We start from the raw sequence: 23,599 nt of genomic DNA, 5'->3' as shown, positions 1-23,599 counted from the left end.
TTCAGCTCAGGTCATGATCTTGGAGTCTCAGGATCGAGTCCCACATCAGGCTCCCTGCTGGGGGTGGGGGGAGTCTGCTTCTCCCTCTGATCTCTTCCATCTCATGGTCTCTCTCTCTCTCTCAAATAAATAAATAAAATCTTAAAAAAGAAAAAGAAAAACCAGATTGTGGGCCACACCCAGCAAAGTTAGAAATTGCATTCCTAATGAGTTCCTAGGTGTTGTGAGGCTACTGCTACTGATCCAAGAATTATATTTTGAGGGCCACATTAGATAACCGCACAAACGACTTTTTATTAATTTCTATGCATCTGTTTGTGATACATTTTTGGTTCTGGGGTCTGTGAAACTCTTAAGTGTTTGTCATGCCTTCATGCCATGTGACCCTGTTTCTCTGGCCAGTAATATGCTATAGACAAAGGGCTAGACCTAGTAGGCTGGGCATGGATACTCTGCACAATTTTGCACAATATATAGTAAATAATCCAAATAGAGTAAACCAATCCAATTTTGAATGCGAGACACACTAAGGCAGGTCAGGTCTTAGCAAAGGCTAAGAGAAGCTTAATTCTGAGGGAACTGGTCAGGTGACCAGAGCCATCTCATTTTACCTTCAGTAGTGTGAATCACATTCCACCACCATGAGGGCTGTGGGGTCGCTAACATGCTTCCTGTGCCCCCCTACTTCCTGGTGTGACCCTATTAAAAACCTGCATCTGCCTCTTTTCTGTGTTTCCTGGAAGATTCTCTCACCCTATTTTGATAGCTCTGGTATCTCTATCATACCGTTAACTGCTTTTCTATGAAAGGAAATAATATTCCGTCTTGATCAAGAAATGTTGACTCCTTAAGGTTCGGTCTTTATTTAGAGAAAAATTATAAACTATGACTTCACCCAAAGATAGGAATTTTTCTATCTGCCAAAATGCCTTCGAATAACTGCAATACATAACTCTTACGGAACATCCCGGAATGGCTATAAAAATCGGTAAACCCATCTCATCCCAGCAGCCTGCTGCTTCTCTCCTCCCTAACTGCTTGTCAGCCAGTTCGTTTAGTAAAGACAGCATTAAAACAACCTTATCAGGTTTCCTCACGGCAAGCCTCTCCAGACATTTCTCCCTAGAGAAAAGAGAAAGTCGATTACAGTTTCGAAAGAAGGTAGGAAAACAATGCCACAGCAGGTACTTTCTACAGCGGAAAAGATGGCTTTAAAGGTAGCGAGCTTCTACTAACAAAGGGAGTGCTAAGGCACTGCACAGTTGCCTAGAAACGGCCACAGAGAGGATAGTTGCCTGAAGTCTCTCCGGATTCAGACACAGAGGTGTTAGTGAAGAGGCTCTCGTATGGAGAGAAGCAGGGCTCGTCCCCAATGGGATCGTTGCGGGAAACCGCAGTAGGACCGGAGGGACCAATCGGGGCCGACGCTTCCCGATCCGGGCATTGGGAGAGACCCTTTCAGCCAATCTTTGGACGGGTACTGGTGATGTCACTGGTCGATCGCGGGCTTGCTCGTGACGTCATCACGCAGCGCCGGAAGTGGTGAGGCTTCGAAGAGTGACCTGGGTTTGTCTGTGTCCGCCGTGTCGAGGTAAGGCACTTCTCGGCCTACCTCCTCTGCTTGCCGGGTGGAAAACCGTAGTTGTGGGCCCTGGAGCGGGGCCGTTACTGCCCTTGAATGATGTTCCTTGAATGACGCTTTTATGGCTTTTTTCCGGCCTGGCTTTACAGTCCTTGGGCTCCAGGCGTCTCACTTTGCTCAAGCTCCCATGGGCCGTTTTTCGGAGGCCCTCTCGTTGGTCGCCGTCTCACCTCACGTTCGTTCACGTGCCCCTCACTCCTCCTCCCGCCCAGCCCCAGGCTTGGCCACAACGCAAGCAGAAAAAAAGTTAGAGACCTGAGTTTTCTGTATAGATGGGTAGTGATGCAAGCTGTTTACAAGGAGATGATAATTTCATTTGGAGAGTAGAATTACATCCACATTTAATTCTCAGGGAACTGTGAAGATAAATTGACCACACCCTATGGCAAGATGTAGAGAAGACAAGATAGTTCAGTGAAGGCCTCCCTGGAGGAGGTGGGACTTGGAAATTGAGGAGGATTTGGGATTCTAGGAAGGGGGAAAGGGTATAACCCAATGCCCTCATATTAAGAATGACTTGGGAGACATGACTCAGTACCTCATAGCTTGAGGGTTGTATTTGCGCATAAAAATAAAGTTATGTGAGTCCGGGGGAAGGGGAGGGTGGGTTAGTTCTATGAAAGGAAGTAGGAGGTGACATAAGTAACCTTTGTGGGGTTAGAGTATGAGGGTCTTCACCTCAAGCCTGAGGAATTTGGGACTTACCAGGCTGGGCAAATTTCTGGGGCTGGGTTGGATATCATGGTAGCCATCAGCCACATGTAGCTATTTAAATATAGGTTTAAAAAAAATCTAAGAACTTTAGTTCCTCTATTGACCTGGCTACATTTTGGGTGCTTGTTAGTCACTTGGTAGCTACGTTATTAGACAATGCAGGTTTACAACACTTCCATTATTGCAAAAAGTTCTACTGGACAGCACAGTTCCATGTTATCAAATTGCTGGGCTTGTGTGGCCTATCAGATCACTTTGGTTCCTTAATATGTAACCAGAATTTTTTCCTGACCAATCCCTGGAACTCTGGAATGAAAAGTAGGGAGTTGGAAAACAGAGAGTTAGGATTTAACCTCATAGATGTGAGGATGGGATTGCCCAAAGAGAGGAGCAAAGGACCACATGGAAGTGTAGCCAAAGCAGGGGAAAGAGAAGGAAGGGACAAGAACCTGAATAGGATTATCATTTGGTGACCTACTTGCAAATATATATTATTCTTGCATGCCAAATATTAAGTTCTGGAGATACATTGGTAAGCAAAAAAAATGGGCTTGCCTTCTTTCATAGTACTTGCAGTTTATGGAGTTTTATTGGATGGACTATTTTAAAGATTCAGGAGCACCTATCATTATGTACTCCCCATATTCTAAAATGCTTCATTCCTAGAAATTGGAACTGGAGGCTAAAATGGGCCAAAATGTTGCTTAAGGTTAGTTGTGTAAGCATTGTGCAGTCACTGCTTTAGCTTCTCAAGAAGTAGTAAATGGGAACATCATAACTTGAGAACTTTGGTGGGAATGAGTGTGTGTATAGGGCAGGAGGGGTAGTTCCTATTAGCCTGCAACAGCCAGCCATGCTCTCAGCTGCCCATCAGATTCCTTCCTGTCCCTGCTCTCAAACTGTGCTCTCTCCACATTTCTCTTGTTATTACTGTGAGTAGTCAGTCACCATGACTTATTTCCCAAAGCCTGATGAAGACATACTTCACTTCTCAGCCCATTGCTTGCTCATTCATCAGTTTCCAGCAAGTGCAGACAGATGCTCCTCTGAACACATAGCATTTAAAAGTGGGACTTGCCTGTAGTATCATCATCATTTGAGGCTCCAGGTTTAAGATTTTAGGTTTACAGCTGACTTTTCATGCTTCTTGTATCCACTCCTTCACAAAGACCTGCTGAACTTTTGGACCTCACTGTGGTCATTATGTTGACAGCTTTGTGACTCTGACTCTAGGCTTCTCCACTCCAATCTGCCTACGCACAGCTGTTGTTTCACTTCAGTAGGCAGCTCAATAATTTGGCAGTTGTCTCCTTGTTGATAATGTTAAGTCAAAACTTTTCAGCCTGGTGTTTCAATACCTCTGCCATTTTTTGGTGATTCTCTGGGGCAGCTCCTCTGGGTCAACCAACAAGGTCTGCTTTCTACCCCTCACCCATGGCTTATTGCTGAAATCTGTGTTTTCACTTGTGCTTTTTTTCTTTTTTTAAAGTTTTATTCATTTAAGTAATCTCCACACCCAACTTGGGGCATGAACTCATGACCCAGAGATCAAGAGTCACATGCTCTTCCGACTGAGCCAGCCAGGTGTCCCTGGCGCCTGTGCTTTTAAAAATGGAATGTCCCCTCCCACTTATTTTCTAATCAGTCCTCTCCACCTTTTCATTTGGGTGGTTTCCAAACCCTTTGCTGACTGGTGGAATTTTCTGTAACTTTGCACCTCCTCAGCACTCATTTGCTCACTCCTTTGCATTATCCTTTCTTTGCAGATGGTAATGAAATTCTGATTTTTAAAAATCTTGTTCCTTTTTTTCTTCCTTTTGGACACAATGCTTGTCCAGAGGCCTGATAAGTGCTGCCTTGCCTACAGAGCACATTTCTCAAAGAGAGGATATTAGAGGCTTGAGCAATATGTTTCTGGAGGCATCCCAAGGATCCTAGTCCTGTCCCTGCCCGTAATTCCCTGCTCTCCCTCTCTGGGTGATCTCATGCTCTCTCTTTGCCTCACCTTCTCTGACATGTTGATGCCTCTCAAATATATATATATTCAGCCTATTCCTCTCCCTGAGCCTTCTGCCCATATATCCTACCTTGACCTGTGTATCTTAATCTAATTGTGTTTCAATCAGAAATCATCCCTTCTTCATCTGCTATTTAACTTCAAATTATGGTTTCTTGTGTATTTCTCATTGTGGTTAATGGCTATTTCCGAATTAGAAGTCTTGATTTATTTCCGCCTTTACTCCTTTGTCATTCTCCAAATATAGTCGGTAATTAAGTCTACAGTAACAGTTCCTTCTTCTTCCTCTCCATTCCCTTTGCCCTGCCTTTGTTAGGTCTCATCTCTCTCCCAAATTTCTTGTCTCTTTCCCTTCTACTGATACCCTATGTGGCCCTCAAGGTTGTTTTCTTCCTTTCTTTCAGGACTTATTTATTTATTTTAGATAGAGAATGCTCACATGCACATGCAGAGGGGGTGGTGAGCAGGATGGGTGGAATCTTTAAGGGGTGGAATCTTTTTTTTTTTTTTAAAGATTTTATTTATTTATTTGACAGAGAGAGATCACAAGTAGACAGAGAGGGAGGCAGAGAGAGGGGGGAAGCGGGCTCCCTGCTGAGCAGAGAGCCTGATGCAGGGCTCAATCCCAGGACCCTGAGATCATGACCTGAGCCAAAGGCAGAGGCTTAACCCACTGAGCCACCCAGGCACCCCTTAAGGGGTGGAATCTTAAGCAGATGCCTCACTGAGCACAGAGCCAGACACAGTGCTCCATTTTTGGCCCTGAGATCGTGACCTGAGCTGAAATCCAGAGTCAATGCTTAACCAACTGAGCAACCCAGGTGCCTCTAAAGGTGGTTTTCAAAAGAAAACTGGTTCCTTCACTATCGTAAAGGTTTGTATTGCACAGAGGGGCCACATTCACACTTTAGACATTGTAGGTTTATATATTTTTTATGACAGTCTTCTGGTAGATGGCAGTAAAATTATTATTCTAATACTGTTATGTTACAATGATTAAGGAGGAAAACCTGATACACATAAAGATGCCCTTGGACTGAAGAACATCCTCCATTCCTACGACTTTAATTTTCTGCCAGGCAAACTCTTTCTCACGCTTTAAAACTCAGCATAAATATCCCTTCCTATTAAGCTGTTTTTGATATTCCTTACAAGAGTCAGTTATTCCTTTCCCTGAGCTAATGCCATATTTAATTAATCCCTTATTATGGTGCTTATCACATTATGTTGTAATAATTGATATTTGATTCTGTCTGTCCCACTAAACTCCAGGTCCCTCAAGGATAGGAACATTGTTTAATTATTCTTTTATCCTCAGCGTGTAGGCTAATGGTCAGCACATAGAGTGTATCAATAAACATAAATATTTGATTACTGGGACGCCTGGGTGGCTCAGTTGGTTGGGTGTCTGCCTTCAGCTCAGGTCATGATCCCAGGGTCCTGGGATCGAGTTCCATATCAGGCTCCTTGCTCAGTGGGGAGCCTGCTTCTCCCTCTGCCTGTGCGCTTTCTCTCTCTCACTGACAAATAAATAAAATCTTTAAAAAATTTTTTGATTGCTTAGCCTGATTTAGGCACAGAGGTAAATATATACATTATCTTATTTAATTCTCAGAAGAGCCTCATGAGTCCTGTCATTGTCATGTTCTATAGGTGAGAAAATTGAGACCTAGGTGAAGTCACTGGTAGATGGCGTGTGTGGTAGTGCTGGAGTATGGCTCTGGAGGACTTGTGCTAATTTTTCCAGTGATTCTCTTGTGTGTTTTTTTTTTTTTCTCTCAGAGTAATGATGCGGGTGTGCTGGTTGGTGAGACAGGATAACCGGCACCAGCGAATCAAACTTCCACATTTGGAAGCAGTCATGGTTGGGCGTGGTCCAGAGACCAAGATCGTTGACAAGAAATGTTCTCGACAACAAGGTAATTGGTCATAGCAATGTGCAGATTACTGTGTTTTGTTCCTCAGGATAATGATAACCAAAGATGCACATTTCTTGGATGCTTTTGGTAGGATCTTTTTGTCTGCCATAAACAAAACTCAGAAACCATTCTATGAGCTAATACCAGGGACCCATTCACCCCTGATTCTCCCCCCTGGAAGTAGTTAATATTCAGTATTGGGAATAGGCAGGTTCCTTCCTGTTACTATGGGGTGGTGGACCTGAATCCTGTACTCTGCTTTGCCCAGGAAGATTCCTCTCACTGGGCAGTGAGACAGTTGAATTCTGGGACCTCCAGCCTGAAACCATGTCTGAGAAGTGATGGGGTAGTTCCATCCTTTACATGATGGCTCACACAGAGGGGGTTATCTTTTTAAGACTTTGGCATCTAGCTCTTGAATTTGCTTTTCCTGGGATTTGATGAAATGAAGGTCCTTAGGAAAAAGCCTTACCACATACCTCATTTTTCACATGTAAACTCTGGACATGCTCACTGCTACCAGGCCCCCACATGTGTGTTCCCCATAACAGGGTTTCTCAGTGCTTGGAGTCTGTAGTACTGATTTTTCCCACATGAGTTAATCTAAATGGGGGGAAAAAAGCCATATTGAGCTGTCTAGGTCCAAGATACAGAAGTAGACACTGCTTTTCACTCTCTGTCCCCTTTTCATAACAGCAACTGTAAGGACTTGTGTGTCATCCTGTTTTCTGCCTGTCCTTCCCGGATAGCAGCTGTGGTGTCTCTGCACCCTGTTTCCCCCTAGAAATTTTGTTCACTTCTTTGAACACAAGTGTTTAATGTTATTTCTTCCCACATATGCTCAGACTGTTCTGTTCCTGCAATCCTCTTTCTAGAATAATCACTGTGTCTACTAAGGCCAGCTGAACTTCTCTTTTCCAGGAATGGATCCTTTGGCTTTCTCTATTGAAGGCATCTTATAGTTGTATTAAATAGTGGAAGCCTGATGTAATCATGAACCAAGAGTCTGTGAGAGAACTGGGTTCCTTTCCTGACGGTAGAGTTTGTTATCCTGAGTGGGTTAAGGGTGCTGGAATAGCAAGACTTGTGAGGATTCTGTGAAGCTGCTTCATAGGGATATTAGCAAGAGCTAAAGGAGTATGTGTGCTGTTGACATTTTATGGAAGGATTTGGAGCCCAGCCACCTGTATAACAGGCAGTTTTGCTCATAGGCCTTTGAGGAAACCCCAGTCAAGTTGCCTCCTGGAGTGAGGTTTCATTATCCTGTAGGGAGAATAGGAGCAAGTGCTTGGTTCTTTGTGGCATTTAGGTTTAACTTTTTTTATATCTCTTTCAGTACAGTTGAAAGCAGAGTGTAACAAAGGATACGTCAAGGTAAAGCAGGTATGTGTATTTGTAATTTGGATTTCCATTTTATACTTGATGATTTTCTTATGCTGTTGATTTTAGAGTGTTTGTGCCAGCCAATAAAAGCTTCTCTGTCATGTGTGGAAGTGAGCATTAAGCATGGTGCTTGGCGTGCTGTAAGTGGTTAACATAGCAGTGGCTATGCTGCTAGTGGTATTATTGCTATCATTGTGATTATTTTCTGATTATTCTATAGGTAGGGGTCAATCCCACCAGCATTGACTCAGTCATAATTGGGAAGGACCAAGAGGTGAAGCTGCAGCCTGGCCAGGTTCTCCACATGGTGAATGAACTTTATCCATATATCGTAGAATTTGAAGAAGAGGCAGAGAGCCCTGGCCTGGAAACACCCAGGAAGAGAAAGAGGTCAGGCAGCAGTGATTCTATAGAAAGAGATGCTGCCCAGGAAGCGGAGTCCTGTACAGGACTGGAACCTGGGAGTGATCCTAGCCAATCTGCTCTGCCCTCAAAAAAGGGGAAAGATATATCTACCAAAAAGGTGAGGGCTGTGTGTTTGATGGATGATATGGAGATTAAATGAGATGTGATGACTGCCTGATTGTTTTGTACACTGTAAAGCCCAGGTATGCATAAGAGGTTATTAACTATGACAAGGCTTATTAACCATGATGAAAGAGTCACTTGTTTGTGTCACCAGTCACTTGAGTGAAGGTCCCTTTGTGTACTTTACTGTTGAATTCCTGAGGTAAGCCACTTGAAGGTAGAGAGATAATGGTGGTGTAGTTACCACTGAACTGCTGAAATGGGTCAGTCATATGTTTATCTGTAGAAGGTTAGCATTGGAACACTGTTCATAGATCATGTGATTCGCATCCTCATGTCAAAGTGGAAGTGTAGTTAGGCTGTAGGTGGAGTGGGAGAGGGCAAAGAAGATGCAGTTGACACTCTGGCATCTCTAGCCTTTGTCTAGACACACAACTGTGAATCCTGTATAGGAAGAAAATGGAGCTGGTTTAGATTATAAAGGCAAGTGATTGAGTAAAGGGGATATAGCTTAATTCTTAAAAACTGATCTCATTACTAAGTTCAGTTGGGCTTTGCTGATGTACAATATTAACTAATCCTAAATATAACTTGACATTTGCAATTTGTATTGCCCCTTTTTGTTTCAGGAATCATTGGGCCACTGGAGTCAAGGCTTGAAAATTTCTATGCAGGATCCCAAAATGCAGGTCAGAATAACATTTGGCATTGAAATACACTTCATGTTTTAAGTGGCTAATCCACAGAGGTCATAACTACAAATGAAAGCAAAGGAGATCAGTCCTTCTGAATGAGGTTCGTTTTATTGGGCTATTTTCTGAGAACAAGTGGTTTTTCCCATTATTAGTAAGTTAGCAACTGGATTCTTTGAAGAGAAGCTAAGTTCCTCAAATGAATATCCCCTCTTCTTTGTTCCTTCTAAACTTCTGGGTGCTATTAAGGGAGTTGTGTTAACCTTAGTGGGGTTTCTTTCAAGGGAGTGTCAGGTAATATATTGTGACTGTAGTTGCTGGGCTGCCCTGGGATTAATAGGCATCATCCTGGGAGGGGTCTTTGAGTTCTTAAATTACATCCTGGGTGACAAGGAGCCAGATCTGATAGGGCTTCTTGGAACACATGATGTGACAAATGGTCTACTGGGTTAGAGTGGAGAAGGGTGCATTTGAATTAATGCTTGCAAGGATGTTACAGCAGATCCTTAGGAACTATTTTGTACTGTGCGTTTTCTATGTATTCTTTGTAGTGTGGTGATTGAAAACACACACTCTGGAGTCAACTCGACCTGGTTTACAATCGTAGACTTCCCACTTTGTTAGCTATGTGACTTTGCAAGACACTCATCCAAGTGTCAGCTCTCATCTGATAAAACTGTGATATGGAAAGCTTTTACATAAGACTGTGTTGGAAATTAAGTGAGTTAGTGAATATGACAGCACCTGGCATGCAGCAGATGTGTGGTAGATGTCTATTTCCTTCTCTTACGCCCCTCTTCTAGGTTTACAAAGATGAGCAGGTGGTGGTGATTAAGGATAAATATCCCAAGGCTCGTCACCACTGGCTGGTCTTACCGTGGGCTGCCATTTCCAGTCTGAAGGTTGTGACCAGGGAACACCTTGAGCTTCTCAAACACATGCACACTGTGGGGGAAAAGATGATCACAGATTTTGCTGGGTCCAGCAAACTCCGCTTCCGATTGGGTTACCATGCCATTCCCAGCATGAGGTAAGTGTTGTGGGTAGTGCTAGCGTATTCTTGTTCTGTCTGGGCAGACAGATGGATTCAGCCTGATAGTCCTGTGCTGATATATCAGCCTGTGCTGATAGTCCTGAGGCCCAGGGAACTAGGGTGGGATGTTTCCAAGGAAGGTGGGCTGAAACTTCCATCCTTCTGCCTGACTTAACCTGTAGTTTTTCGTGCCTGTGACTTTTAATAGATTTTTCAGAAGCATCTATAAACCCCTAAACGATTAAGGACCATTGCTTTGAAGGAGACAAACATCACTGACTTTTGTCTTGACAGCTCAGTAGACCTAGGGTTTAAAATAAAATGAGAGAAAAATATAGAACCTCTTTGCCTTTGGCTCATACCCAGAAGGACTCAGAAAGGAATAACTGAGTCTTTTTAAAGAATGCAAGCAAGGCAGATCTCCATAGCTCTTTAGAGCCAAGCAACAAGATAAGCAGACTAATTGGATTTTGGAGTTTTTATCTTGTATTTGTTCGTTTGTTTTTTTGGTGATAAAATATACCTAACAAAATTTACCATTTTAACCATTTTTAAGTATACAGTTCTTTGGCATTAAGTACATTTACATTGTTGTGCAACCATCACCATCATTTGCTTCTCAAACCTTTTTCACCTTCCCAAACTACATCCCATTCCCCTACAGTCTCTGGCAATTACCGTTCTGCTTTCTGTTTCTATAAATTTGACTACTTTAGGTGCTTCATGCAAGTGGAATCATACAGTGTCTGTCTTTTTGTGACTAGTTTATTTCATTTATGATAATGTCTTCAAGGTTCATCTCTGTTGTAGCATGTGTCAAATTTTCTTTTGGTTATTTTTCTTTTAAGTGCCCAAGATTCTTCACATTTTATTCAGGTAATTATGACTTATGTGATGGACCACTTTAACCAAATGAGTTTTTTGTGCCACATTTTTTCCCCATCAGTACTTTTTTTTTTTTAAATTGAGGCATAACTTGTAAACAACAAATTCACAAGATTTATAGTTTGGTCAGTTTTGACAAACATATATACCATGTAACATCACTCTGATAAAAATACAGAACATTTCTGTCATATCCCAAGTTCCTTTGCACTTCTTTTCATTTAATCCTCCCCTCAACCCTCAAGCTGTTCTGATTTCTTTCTGCATAGGTTAGTTTTGCCTATTCTAGAACTTTATATAAGTGGAATCATACAATGTATACTTTTCTTCTATCGGACCTTTTTGAGCATTATGATTTTGAGATTCATGTATGTTGCTGTGTATGTCATGCACATCCTTCCATTTTTTTGGTCTTCAGTAAATTCCTAGAAATGAAGTTGCTAGGTCACAGGGTTGATGTATGTTGGGCCTCATTTTAAAAAATGCAGTTGATCCTTGAACAACATAGGATTGAATTGTGCCGGTCCACCTATATGCACATGTTTTTTGATACAGTAAAATACTGTAAGTGTATTTTCTTTTCATTGTGACTTTCTTAATGTTTTCTTTTCATTGCCTTACTTTTTGTAAGATTTCAGTATATAATATACGTAGCATGCAAAATATATGTTAATGGATTGTTCATGTTATTGGTGGGGCTTCTGGTCAACAGTAGGATATTAGTAGTTTTGGGGGAGTCAAAAATTACATTTTTGGATTTTTGATCGTGTGGGGGTCAGTTAAGGATCAACTCTATATAACTTTTTTTTTTTCCCCTCTATATAACTTTTTATTGTTAAAGCCTTATTCAGAAATTTAGGGCAGAAGTCACCCATAATCATAATCCTATTTCTTCGGTGCTACACAGCCCATGGCTAAAAGAGATCTTTGACTGTAGAGTGCTTTTCACATGGTAATCTCAGTGTCCGTACTTTTTTTATATAATAAAAACTGTTATTCTAAGAATTTTAAAAAGAGCCGTGACAACTGTGGGTGGGAAGCAAAATGAGCAGTAAGTTGCCGTTTTACATATTCTTTTACAATCACTATTTATAATTTTGAATAAACACCATGGAAAGGAAAAGGTAACTTTTTTTTTGTAAAAGTAATATATTTTCCATTTAGAAAATATAAAAAAAGTGTGAAGCAGAACAAAGATCTTCCATAATATCACCACTAATTAAACTCTAGATCTTATTTGAATTTCACCTTTTTTATTTTTTAATATTTATGTTTTTCTGCTCCAGGATCTAATCCAGGATCCTGCATTGGATTTATTTGTTGTCTCTCCTTAGTTTCCCCTAACTTGTGACACTTCTTCCTCCATTCCTAGTTTTTATGACCTTGACACTTTTGATGATTACTGGTTGGTTTTATAGGATATCTCTCATTTTGGGTTTATCTGATAGTTTTCTTGATTAGATTGAGGTTATGCCTTTTTTTTTTTTTTAATTCCCCAAATACCACAGAGGTGATGTTGCTTCCTTCTCAGTACATCATATCAAGGAGTAGGTGATGTTGAGATGGCTTATTACTCATATTAACCTTGATCACTTTGTTATGGTGATGTCTGCCACATTTCTCTTCTCAAAATTACTATTTTTCCCTTTGTTATTGATGAATGTCTTGGATAGTTAGGGACTATGCTAGTATCTCGTTTCTCCCCAAACTTTTGCCCAGTGATTTTAGCATTTATTGGAAGGTCTTGCCTGTGAGAGTTATTACTGTGGTGTTTACCTACTGGTGATTTTATGTTTCCCTCATTTTCTTTTAACTTCTGTATAAAAGAGTTGTCCCTTTCCCCCAGTATGTATTTATTCAGCTATTTGTCAGTGTGGACTTACGGATATTTATTTTATTCTATAGGTTTTTTTTTTTTTAAGATTTTATTTGTTTATTTGACAGACAGAGATCACAAGTAGGCAGAGAGGCAGGCAGATGTGGGGCTCGATCCCAGGACCCTGAGATCATGACCTGAGCCAAAGGCAGAGGCTTAACCCACTGAGCCACCCAGGCGCCCATATTCTATAGGTTTTTTTTTTTTTTTAAAGATTTTATTTATTTATTTGACAGACAGAGATTACAAGTAGGCAGAGAAGCAGTCAGAGAGAGGAGGAAGCAGGCTCCCTGCTGAGTAGAGAGCCCGATGTGGAGCTCGATCCCAGGACTCTGGGATCATGACCTGAGCCGAGAGCAGAGGCTTTAACCCACTGAGCCACCCAGGCGCCCCTATTCTATAGGTTTTAATTTAGCCTATCATTATTCATTTTGTTGCTCAAATTGTTCTAGCTTTAGTCCTTGGAAGCTCCTTTAAGTTGGGTCCTGAATCATTTGACAGGGCCCCAACATTTTTTGAACACTTCTTTATTTTCTGGAACAAGATGTTCCAGGCTCATCCTGTATTTTTCCTGTTCTAGCCCTGGAATGAAACTTTTATTTTATTTAGTTCCTTTTATTGGAGATATTTATAAACCAAGACTTGGATACTAGGTTTCTATATTGAGAGAAGTTGGTTGATCCCAGAGTATTTTTGCTCCTAGGTCCTTTCGGCAGATAGGGCCAGGAAGTACATGAATGAATCCTAATCCACACAGATAGACACACCTTCCTGTTTTTTTATCTACTTGTGTATGTGTATGGAAAAGCACATATTTATACTGATATCTCTGACTCCAGTTTAATTCTGCAAATTTCATTCTTGTCTCCCCCTTTCCTTTATTTTAATTTCTTTCTCCAAGGATGAAAAATCTGGCTCTCATTAGCTCTAATAAATTCATTTTCCTGTTTGGTCTTAGTATACACATAAAATAGTTACAGAATTGCTAACTGTTAACCCTGTGAGAAAGACATTTACTCACAGTATTTCTATATAGTTCTTTCCATCTTTATGGTATCCAGACTAGTTTTCCAAAGTTCATTTCCCAAGTTATTTTCTTCCTGACCCCCTTCAGTGTGGTTCCCTTATTCGTTTGTAATACTGTTAGGTTTATTGTTTGTTACTGCCTTCATTCCATTTTGGATTCCTGGATGTATTGGTTGGTTTTGATTATTTATTGGGAGAATAGAACAGAATGATTCTAAGAGTCAAATTTATGCAAAAAGGCATCCTACGGGTTTAACAAATCCAAAAGAGAACTCTTGGTTTTCTGCCCCAAACCTGCTTTCCTTTCAGCTTCTGCATCTCTGTAAGTGGCACCTCCCCTAAACCACATCCAATCCATTAGGAAGTCCTGTTGGTTCCATTGCAAACTATATTCCAGACACTACAGCTCTAATCTAAGGCATGATTATTTCTGTAGTAGTTTCCTAACTCGTCTCTGTATCCATTGTTACCCTCTTTATACTTCTTTCCGTGCAGGGCAGCCCAGAGTGATCTTTTAAAAGTGCAAATCAGGGACAATATAAGCAGAATACACTGTAGACCTCTTGTCAGCCTGTAAGATTCATTTTTTTTTTTAAGGATTTATTTATTTATTTGACAGACAGAGATCGCAAGTAGGCAGAGAAGCAGGCAGAGAGAGAGGGGGGAAGCAGGCTCCCCGCCGAGCAGAGAGCCCGATGTGGGGCTCGATCCCAGGACCCTGAGATCATGACCTGAGCGGAAGGCAGAGGCTTAACCCACTGAGCCACCCAGCTGCCCCAGCCTGTAAGATTCTTTATGTTCTGACTCCTACCTTGTCTCTGTTTCTCAGCTGGAACCATTCCAGCCTTACCTATCACCTTTCTGTTCCTTAGTTGCAGCAAGTTCTTTTTTATCTTAGGGTCTTTGCACTTGGCTCCCCAAAACATTCTTTCTCCAGATCTTTGCTTGCCTGACTGCTTACTCAGCTCGAATCACTGCCTGGAGTGGCCTTCCCCAAACACTATAGCTATAGAGGTAACTTCTAACCCCTGAGCACTCTGTGTCCCATTTCCCTGGTTTATGTTTTTTCCTTAACAATGTTAATGATTGGGGTGCCTGGGTGGCTCAGTGGGTTAAAGCCTCTGCCTTCGGCTCAGGTCATGATCTCAGGGTCCTGGGATCGAGCCCCGCATCGGGCTCTCTGCTCAGCGGGGAAGCCTGCTTCCCCCCTCTCTCTCGGCCTGCCTCTCTGCCTACTGTGATCTCTCTCTCTCTCTCTCTGTGTCAAATAAATAAATAAAATCTTAAAAAAAAAACCACACACACACACACACACACACACACACACAAAACCCCCCCAAAAAACCAATGTTAATGATTTGAATTTTCCCCATATATTTCTTTTCTTTTCAAAATTTGTCTTTCTTTATTAGACTATAATTATAAGGGCAGAGGCCTTTCTCATTTTGTTCACTGCTAAATTCCCAGAGCTAGAATAGTGGTTGGCTCTAGTAGGTACTTAATGAGCATTAAATGTTCTTAAGTGAAGGATTGAATGGATTAAGTGGAAACACTAGCAATATTTTGTATACCCATATTTTTATTGTTTGTCATTTTGACTAAGCCATAGTTTTTAATGGATTTAATGGTCATTTTCCTTCTCTCTCAACTAGCCATGTACACCTTCATGTGATCAGCCAGGATTTTGATTCTCCTTGCCTTAAAAACAAAAAGCATTGGAATTCTTTCAATACAGAATACTTCCTAGAATCACAAGGTAAACAGAGTTCTTTAGTTTTCACATTTATTTCATTTTCTCAGCTATTCTTATATTTGATTTAGTTGTTTCCCTAGATAATTACCTGACCTCAAAAGCCCACATACAGCTTTCTGTCCCTAGAAAGAGAGACCCATTAAAAGAAACTGGATTATTTGAATTGAGTAGCGTTGCCACTTTGCTTTGAGCAGCCTTCTTGAAGTGGCGGGAGTGGACCTAGAAAGCTGTTATGTCAGAGCCAGAAAGGTGTTTTATTGTAAAGACAGGGGACTTAAAGGTTGTCCTGAGAATTACTGGAGTTCATGGATGTGAAAGCTCTCAACAATTGTCTTTTCTGCCATCAGCTGGATAGGAGATTGGGGGCTGCCTCATGTCATGAGTGGTTAATAAACAGGGGAGGGTTGTGTGTATGTGGAAGAGGGCATTTTCCAGGGTGTATACTGTGCAACTGCAGTATGCTGGGACATTAATGATGGCAGCTACCAAAGGCTTACCAGCGATAAAGCACTGTGGTAAGCGCTTGACATAATAACATGGGTTGCTTACAGTGTGTCCCGAAGGAATGTAATTATTTCAAAAACGGGTTGCTCAGATTTAGAATCTGATCAAACACATTTTCCCCACAGTGAGTTTAACCTCAAGTTTACTAGCTTTAGGATACCTGGCATGTTTTTATTTGGAGTCAGATTTTTTTTGGGGGGTTATCTTACATTGGCTTTTCAGAGTAGATGGGCTTTGAACGTTTTTCTTTGCTTGCAGCTGTGATAGAGATGGTACAGGACACTGGCAGAGTGAGTGTCCGGGATGGGATGCCTGAGCTCTTGAAGCTGCCTCTCCGTTGTCACGAGTGTCAGCAGCTGCTGCCTTCCGTTCCTCAGCTGAAAGGGCATCTCAGGAGGCATTGGCCAAAGTGATTCCGTGGAGCCTGGACTTTTGCAGCAGGTGTGGCTGATTGTTTAGAACAAAGTCCTTGCACCTGTTCTGGATTGCCTGTGAACTTTTATTTCTTGAATTAAAACATGCAGCCTTTTTTTTTTTTTTTTTTTTTAAACAAAGCTTCTGTTCCTGAGTGGCTACAATATGGGGTGGCTTGAAGTAGTTTAGGAATTAGGAATTTGGGTTTGTCATGGATGTGTTCTCTGGTGATGGTGGCTGGGACAGGCCTGACCCCCAGTCTCCAGGATCCATGTCAAGTATGACTAATGAGGGGCAAAGCCATGTTCACACTGACCTAATGGAAGATATGGGAGAGGGTGGGCTATATATTTCTGTCCATGCATTTCATCCTTTCTCCCCAGAGGCATGTGGTACCCTTCATCAGAGCAGGTAAAGAGGTCTCATATTTATCCTGAAAGCTCAAATTGGTCTTGTTCTCTGATATTAATCTATTCTGTAATATTCTTTCCCTTTACTTTCTTCATGGAGAAACTTAGTTGCTTCTGTCTTTTCTATCTTCAACTGTCTTTTCTGCCCTTCCTATCCAAAACCACCAATGCTCCCTTCTCAGGAATTGTGTCTCACCAGTTCTTACACATTTTAAGCAAACAGGCTACGTGAGGGGGTGGAGAGATGGGGTTTTCTAATATCAGGGGTTCCTGGCTGGTGAGGAAATACTTGGCCAAATGTTCATCAGGTTCGGCTGTCAAGCCTTCTTGGTGATCTGCTTGGATCTTTCATCTGGAAGTTAAGTTTATTTATTTGGGGCAGCTCTCGTAGGTAGTTGAAACTGTTGGGAGTTCAGGTAACAGTCACAGATTTAGTTTGAAGCATGCAGAGGTCACTATAGACTGAAAAGTTGCACAGAACCCCATAGCTTCATTTTTCACTCAGAGCAAATTTAGATGGCACTGTTGGAGCATTTTGATTTTTGGTTAATGTCAGAACTGAAGGTAAAGGGAATTCTAAAATGTTTCTAATTACATTGGTGATCTATTTGAGGATGTGATTCTTTTTGCTCTTGAGTTAAAAAAAAAAAATACCCTTAATAATAACATCTCTCTGGAGAAAACCTCAATCTGTAGAGACCACATTTAACCTCAGTCTTTCACAAACAAGATGTTATAGTGGTTTCTTGGTGAGCATGGATATAGTCATAATTAGTAGTAATTAATGATTACACTTGATTACTGTGTAACACTTGCTCAGCTCCTGTGTGTCTGGGCATTATGCTAAACACTTTGTTCAAATTATTTAATTTACTTCTGTATGTAATTCTGTGGGGTAGGTACCTTCCTGAGGACCCTTTAAAGGATAAAAATTTAATCATCTATAAAGGTTGCTGGGCTTCAAAGTTGGTCTTAGTTCTGGTGCGTCAAACTCATTTTCCGTATTAGTTGAAGAATATAAATGTAATACTAACCAGTAGGAGCCCATAGACCCCCATAGATCCCCTTTGCTGACCAAAAGCTCTCCATGGCATTTCAATGATTTCTCTGAGGATTGTCAGTTCCTTTAAAGCCCCTTTTTCACATCTGATGCCTAAAAGCCCCTAGAAACCTTGAATACTTCCTAAAGGTATATTCCGTGGGTGCCTGAGATCAGAATTGCTGTTTCATTTTACAACCTGAATCACAATCCCTTGGGCCTAGGAACCTGTATTATAAAACAAACATTCAGTGGGTACCTGAGTGGCTCAGTTGGTTAAGTGTCTGACTCCTGATTTTTCTCTTGGGTCATGATCTCAGGGTCATGGTATTGAGCCCCACATTGGGCTCCGTGCTCAGCATGGAACCTGCTTGGGAGTCTTGTTCTCCCTCTCCCTCTACCCCTCCTCCTCCTCAAGTACTCTCTCTCTCTCTCTCTCTGTCAAAACAAACAAACAAAAAAACAACAAAAACATTCAGGATGACTGTTATTCATACTAAAGTTTGAGAATCACAGTATAAATGAATTTCTGGCTTCAAAGCACCTTGCATTTCTGAAACTCCTGGATTTGACTCTGCCCTGTGAAGATAGACACACCATTTTCTGGTTGCCTTGCTGGGCTAGTTGTAGGCTTTCCTTCCCTTTGCAGGGTCAGTTTTATTTCAGGATCCAGGGAAACCCTGGGCATTAGATAAGGGAGAATGACTTATTATTGGGACCAGTGCTTTGTTTCTACAGGGATTGGGAAGAGGCCCTTGGGCCCCATGCTTTTAGGGGCAAGGCCTAGAGCTGATGACTCTTCTCTTGAGTGACTCCCATTTCTTCCTCATGCTCAGAGGGCAGTCTCAAAGGCGTGACCTGGGATCTGTGATGAACTCATCTAACCTTAGGCTCAGAGCATATATATTTTTCTTCTTCTGGGTATGTCTCTGAGATATCCAGGTACAAAAGGTCCTTTCAGGGACCAGACCATAGTTGAGATGGTCACTAAGTCCTTGCAGTTTCAGGGATGTTTTCTGGAGCCTGGAATGGTAGTCAGTCACATATGCTGGATATGGCTGGATATCAGAGATTCAGGGCTGATCTGTGTCAGAATTGGCCTAACTGCCTCTCTCTATCTCAGTAACTATAACTTTAAGATTTCCACAGTGCTCTGAAGATTATTCCGTAGATAAGAATAAAAAATATGATGAAGGCTATGAAGTTCACTCCCCAGAATAATGTAGGTATATGTATCTTATGTACCCTTGAGGTTGCTTCCATAGATTCCCTAGGGGTCTGTGGACCCCAACTTAAGAACCTCTGCTCTGGAGAAAAAAGTCATCATTAAGCATCTGGGATTTTAGGAGGTGTCTGGGATCACTATGGAGGACTAGGGGAGAGACCTCATCTCTAGGATGTCCCTGGAATGCTCTCCTTTGATCTCAATGCCCCTCCCTCAACGTTTGGCACATGTACATCCTGAGGGCTTCTGACTTCTGGCTCTAGTTCAGCCACCACATGGAGACAGGAATCTTGGGAAATAGAGAAATCCTCCGTGGGTCTGAGGGGTTCAGGAACTGTGGCTGACAGACTTATCGTGAGCTATCTAAAAGGCAGTGAATCTACACTCCTAAAAGCAGTAATCTGCATTAATAGATCAGCTACCTCGTGAATGTATCCCAGGATAGTGGGAGTTGCAATATCTCCTGGGTACAGTAGGTTAACAGTCCAAACTGTGCTGGACTCTGTAAGTAATCTCTGACTACAGCAAAGATTTCATTGAGGCCTCAGCCAGTGTACTTGAGTATAGTAGAACATTTAGCTAAACTTCAGAGAAGGTGCCCAGTGAACTTTTTAAACATAGATATTGCAAGAACATTCAATTTAATTTTCTACCTTATCAACAATGCTATGTAGCTTAGCATATTGATATTAAAATCAAAATGAAAATATTTGATAAGAAACTGCAACCAAGTAGAAACTATATCACAGTGAGATATAATGAAGGGAAATTTGGAAGAGTGAGGTGACCACCTCTACATTTTTTGTTCAGCCAGGCTACTCTGACCTTGAGTCATTGAATTTTTGGGACAGCAAATGTGAATAACGACTTTGAGGGGCCAGGCAAAGGGCATGAAATATTGAGGTATATAGACCCCTTACCACCCCCTCTCTCAAGTGGGCTTTTGTTACATTATCACTAGAAAAAGTGATCTTTCTTTGCCTTTTATCCCAGATGTATCATTATGTTAAAATTGGATGGAGTCTTCTCAAGGTACAGGGCATACTGGGATGAAAAAGCAGAGCAAATGCATATAACTCATATTTGGGATTCCCAAGTTGTATTTCATCCATTAGGGGTTATTCTCTTCTACCTTAGCCCCCATCATAGCCAGGCAAGGCAGCAGTTTTACTAAAATAAAATGGTCAAATATCATTTGGTTACTTTAACCCTAGCCAAGAAGCCAATTTATAATTGAGTTCTTTTGTTGCTTAAAGAGAAGGTAGTATGATGACTGAGATGAACTGGAACCTGAAACTGAGCAAGTGAATACTTTATATGAGACCATGAAGAGTAAACCTTAAATAGTTTATAACAGATCTTAAGTCAGAGCTGGAGAAAAGGGCCCTCAAATTGCATTAGACTCTCTGAACTAGAGTAATCTACTCTTTATATCTTTTCATTTATTATTATTATTATTATTATTTTTTTTTTTTTTTTTTAGCAAATAAACTCTACCATCAAGGAATGGGTTTTGGGTTTTAGAGTATACTAATTAGTGGTCTGATGCATTGTTAGCATTGTTTAGGCCATTGTTGAATGACTCATCAAATGAGAGCCACACTCAAGGGCCAGAGTGTTCCCTTATCAGCAGCTGCTAACTACCCAAACCTCAGGGAAGGGAATGTGAGGCTGTGGAGCCGTGGGAAAGGAGTTTAGGAGTTTAGACCTCTAAGATTCTGGGCCATTCACTACTCAACTCATTTTCCTTTTCCATTTAAAAAATTTATTTTGAGACCATCTATTTCAACTTCTTCAATATTTTGAGACCATCTATTTCAACTTCTTCAATTTTTAGAAGGCAGCTGGGACTTGGAGATTTAAGGGGCTCATTTAGCAATTTAAACCAGATCTTGGCCTTTATTGCAGTCCTCCTCTCGACTCTTCCTAGATCCTCTTAGACACTGGCAGCTTTTGTTTGTTTGTTTGTTTGTTTGTTTATTAAGTAAATTCTGCCCCTAACGTGGGACTTGAGCTCACAATCCCAAGATAAAGAGTCCCATGCTCTACTGATTGAGCCAGCCAAGTGCCCTAGACAGTGACATCTTGAGAATAAGGATTAGCTGCTCTCCTAAGTCCCACTTGCTTCTGTCCTGCTTCATAATATTTTTTTCATGTAAATGTAGAGTATGAAAAAAAATCACCTTAGGCTTATATTTGAGGCTCAGCTGTGTTCCATGTTAGCTGTGTGGCACTAGGGAAGTCATTTAACCTCTCTGGCCTCAATTTCATCGTCTATCAAATGGAAATAAAGTATGTACCTCCCAGGTTAACTGAGGATTAAACAAGCATGAACATGAAAGGGCCAGGCACTGGGGTGGTCCAGCTTTCAATCCTGTCTCCTCTGCCAAACTCTAACCCCATCTGATCTGTAAAGCCTCGGTGAATATTCTCTCAAGCAAGCCCTTTTCCCCTTCCAGTCTTGGTTTTATATATTTAAAACCAGAGCCTTGGATTAGATTATATTTAAAGTCCTCTGTGTAAGATTTGAGTCCTCAGCCTTCAGGTGATTAGTTCCCATTGCTCTGTCTTCAAGGTCTTTTTTCCCCACTAAGACTGAAATTGGCAGATGAGCTTTCTAAAGTGCAAGAAATTCTTTGCACTTATGCATTAACCTGTAAAGTAAGTTTTTAAAGAAGTCTTCATTTCCCCCGCTTTATGTTGATTCTGAACCCATGGGAAAGGCAAAGGGCATAGTTGAATCTAGGGGTTTAAATGATACCATTAAACTCCCTTTTCATTCTCAGTTCTGCTTTCCTGTGTTGCCTCTGTCCAGGGAGCAGCACAAATAGCTTCTGGCTGCAGGCTGAGCTTGATCCTCCCCATCCATCCCCCCTCCACATTTTTGCCAAAACACAGGAAGCACCCTGACTTCTTTGCTTAAGTCACATAATCATCTCTAGAATAATCACTGTCTCTGGTGGATGGCATACTCTGGCCATCTCAAGTAACAGGACCATCTTGAGGTGAGGGGTGGAGGGCCACACTAGAATTTCATGGAAGGAGGAGGAGCAGTTTGCAGAACACTCGTTGTTTACCACTCGTGGACTGCACGCGTAATTCCCATAGCTGGGAGCTTCTTTGGCCCCATACTGTTGCCGTTGGATCCAAGACTAAAAAGGAGGCAAACTGTCTTGGACTTGTGGCAGCTACAAGTTGAAAAGTTGACACAATCCACTGCCCCCACTGCTGACCTGTATTTGCCTTGATTGGAAGAAAAACTGGATCGTATTTTCAAATTTAATGATTAGTTACTGGCCAAGGACCTTTTACAGAAATGTCCCCAGAAACTATAGGACGTCCTCTTAAAATGCTGGTTGGAGTTGCTGTCCTAGGGCATCTGCTTGGTGTGTCACCAGTAGACCATCACCTTTGCTGCCCTTTCCTTGGCTGGATTCTGGAGATAGGAGGCCAGGGCCAAGGCAGAGGAGAGGACCTCGAAGGCTGCCTGAAAAGCCAGTTGAGCAGCTGGATTCTTATCCACTATGGACAGAAATTTCACTATCACAAATATTCTCTGGGTTACTAAATACCTAGAGAATTGCCCAATGACTAGGGAAAAGAAACTTATTTTTGCTTTCCAGAACCCAGAAAAGAGAAAATGTTCATGACAGAACGGGGATAGGAAATAGGTCAAATACTAAAATATGATCCCTCCGGCTGGTCAGGCATTAGGGAAGAGACCCTCTTAGGCATACCTGTCTGAATTACCTGTTTGAGAAGCTGATCGACCGTAGTCCTGATAATGTGAATGAGAAAAAGGCGCACCTTGCAGGCAGGTTTTTAGCCCACATAGATGCCAAACCTTACAGGCTTCTGGGAACCCATTTTTTTTTCACCAGACCATGAAGTTCTCTAGAACAGACGCTGTTTTTTGGTTCTCCATCAAGTACTCAATGAAATTCATTGTACCTGGATCATAATAGGATCCCAATAAAATTTTGAGTGGATGAGACCTCATGTTTCATTGAAAACATGAAGAAAACAACCCTCTCTGTTGCAGCTGAATTTAATTGTCAAGTGTGTCTGGTGAGACTGCATCTTTTTTTTTTTTTTTTTTTTAAGATTTTATTTATTTATTTGACAGAGATCTCAAGTAGGCAGAGAGGCAGGCAGAGAGAGAGAGGAGGAAGGAGGCTCCCTGCTGAGCAGAAAGCCCGATGTGGGGCTCGATCCCAGGACTCTGGGATCATGACCTGAGCCGAAGGCAGAGGCTTTAACCCACTGAGCCACCCAGGCGCCCCGAGACTGCATCTTTGGCTTTTAGAAACATTTAATAAACCTTGTTGCCATTGTTTATGGACACAGTATCTCATATGGATCAGAATTAGGGGAACATAAACATGTTAATATTTTCTCATATAACGTTCTAGATAATATTTTCCTACATAACATTCCAGATTTTAATCTTTGCTAGCAAACCAGGTAATTAGGACTATTGGGGTAATTCCATATATTTTCAAGGAGAGGCTTATTTTTTGGTTACTATCTTTGGCCACC

At 41.5% G+C, this 23,599-nt stretch overlaps 1 protein-coding gene across 2 annotated transcripts in view; it reads left to right on the top strand.

Annotated features, from left to right (window-relative positions):
• Positions 1 to 1,554: 1,554 nt before the first annotated feature.
• The window catches only part of LOC111145935 (aprataxin), a 43,045-nt gene continuing 21,000 nt past the window's right edge, over positions 1,555 to 23,599 (top strand). Inside the window, exons 1-8 of one of the 2 annotated variants that reach the window (XM_022501252.1) lie at positions 1,555 to 1,591; positions 6,156 to 6,292; positions 7,629 to 7,675; positions 7,896 to 8,198; positions 8,833 to 8,892; positions 9,699 to 9,925; positions 15,368 to 15,471; positions 16,231 to 16,506. In XM_022501252.1, the coding sequence (XP_022356960.1) occupies positions 6,160 to 6,292; positions 7,629 to 7,675; positions 7,896 to 8,198; positions 8,833 to 8,892; positions 9,699 to 9,925; positions 15,368 to 15,471; positions 16,231 to 16,385 (1,029 nt within the window). In that variant the 5' untranslated portion in view covers positions 1,555 to 1,591; positions 6,156 to 6,159 and the 3' untranslated portion in view covers positions 16,386 to 16,506. Of the gene's footprint in view, positions 1,592 to 6,155; positions 6,293 to 7,628; positions 7,676 to 7,895; positions 8,199 to 8,832; positions 8,893 to 9,698; positions 9,926 to 15,367; positions 15,472 to 16,230; positions 16,507 to 23,599 lie in introns of those variants that run through there. The other variant, XM_022501251.1, reaches the window with a different exon arrangement.

This window comes from Enhydra lutris, unplaced genomic scaffold, assembly GCF_002288905.1.
Source record: "Enhydra lutris kenyoni isolate GAN:26980312 unplaced genomic scaffold, ASM228890v2 scaffoldscaffold13, whole genome shotgun sequence".
NCBI classification, from domain to species: Eukaryota; Metazoa; Chordata; class Mammalia; order Carnivora; family Mustelidae; genus Enhydra; species Enhydra lutris.
The sequence above is the reverse complement of the archived record's forward strand: the minus strand, read 5'-3'. Positions and strand labels throughout refer to the sequence as shown.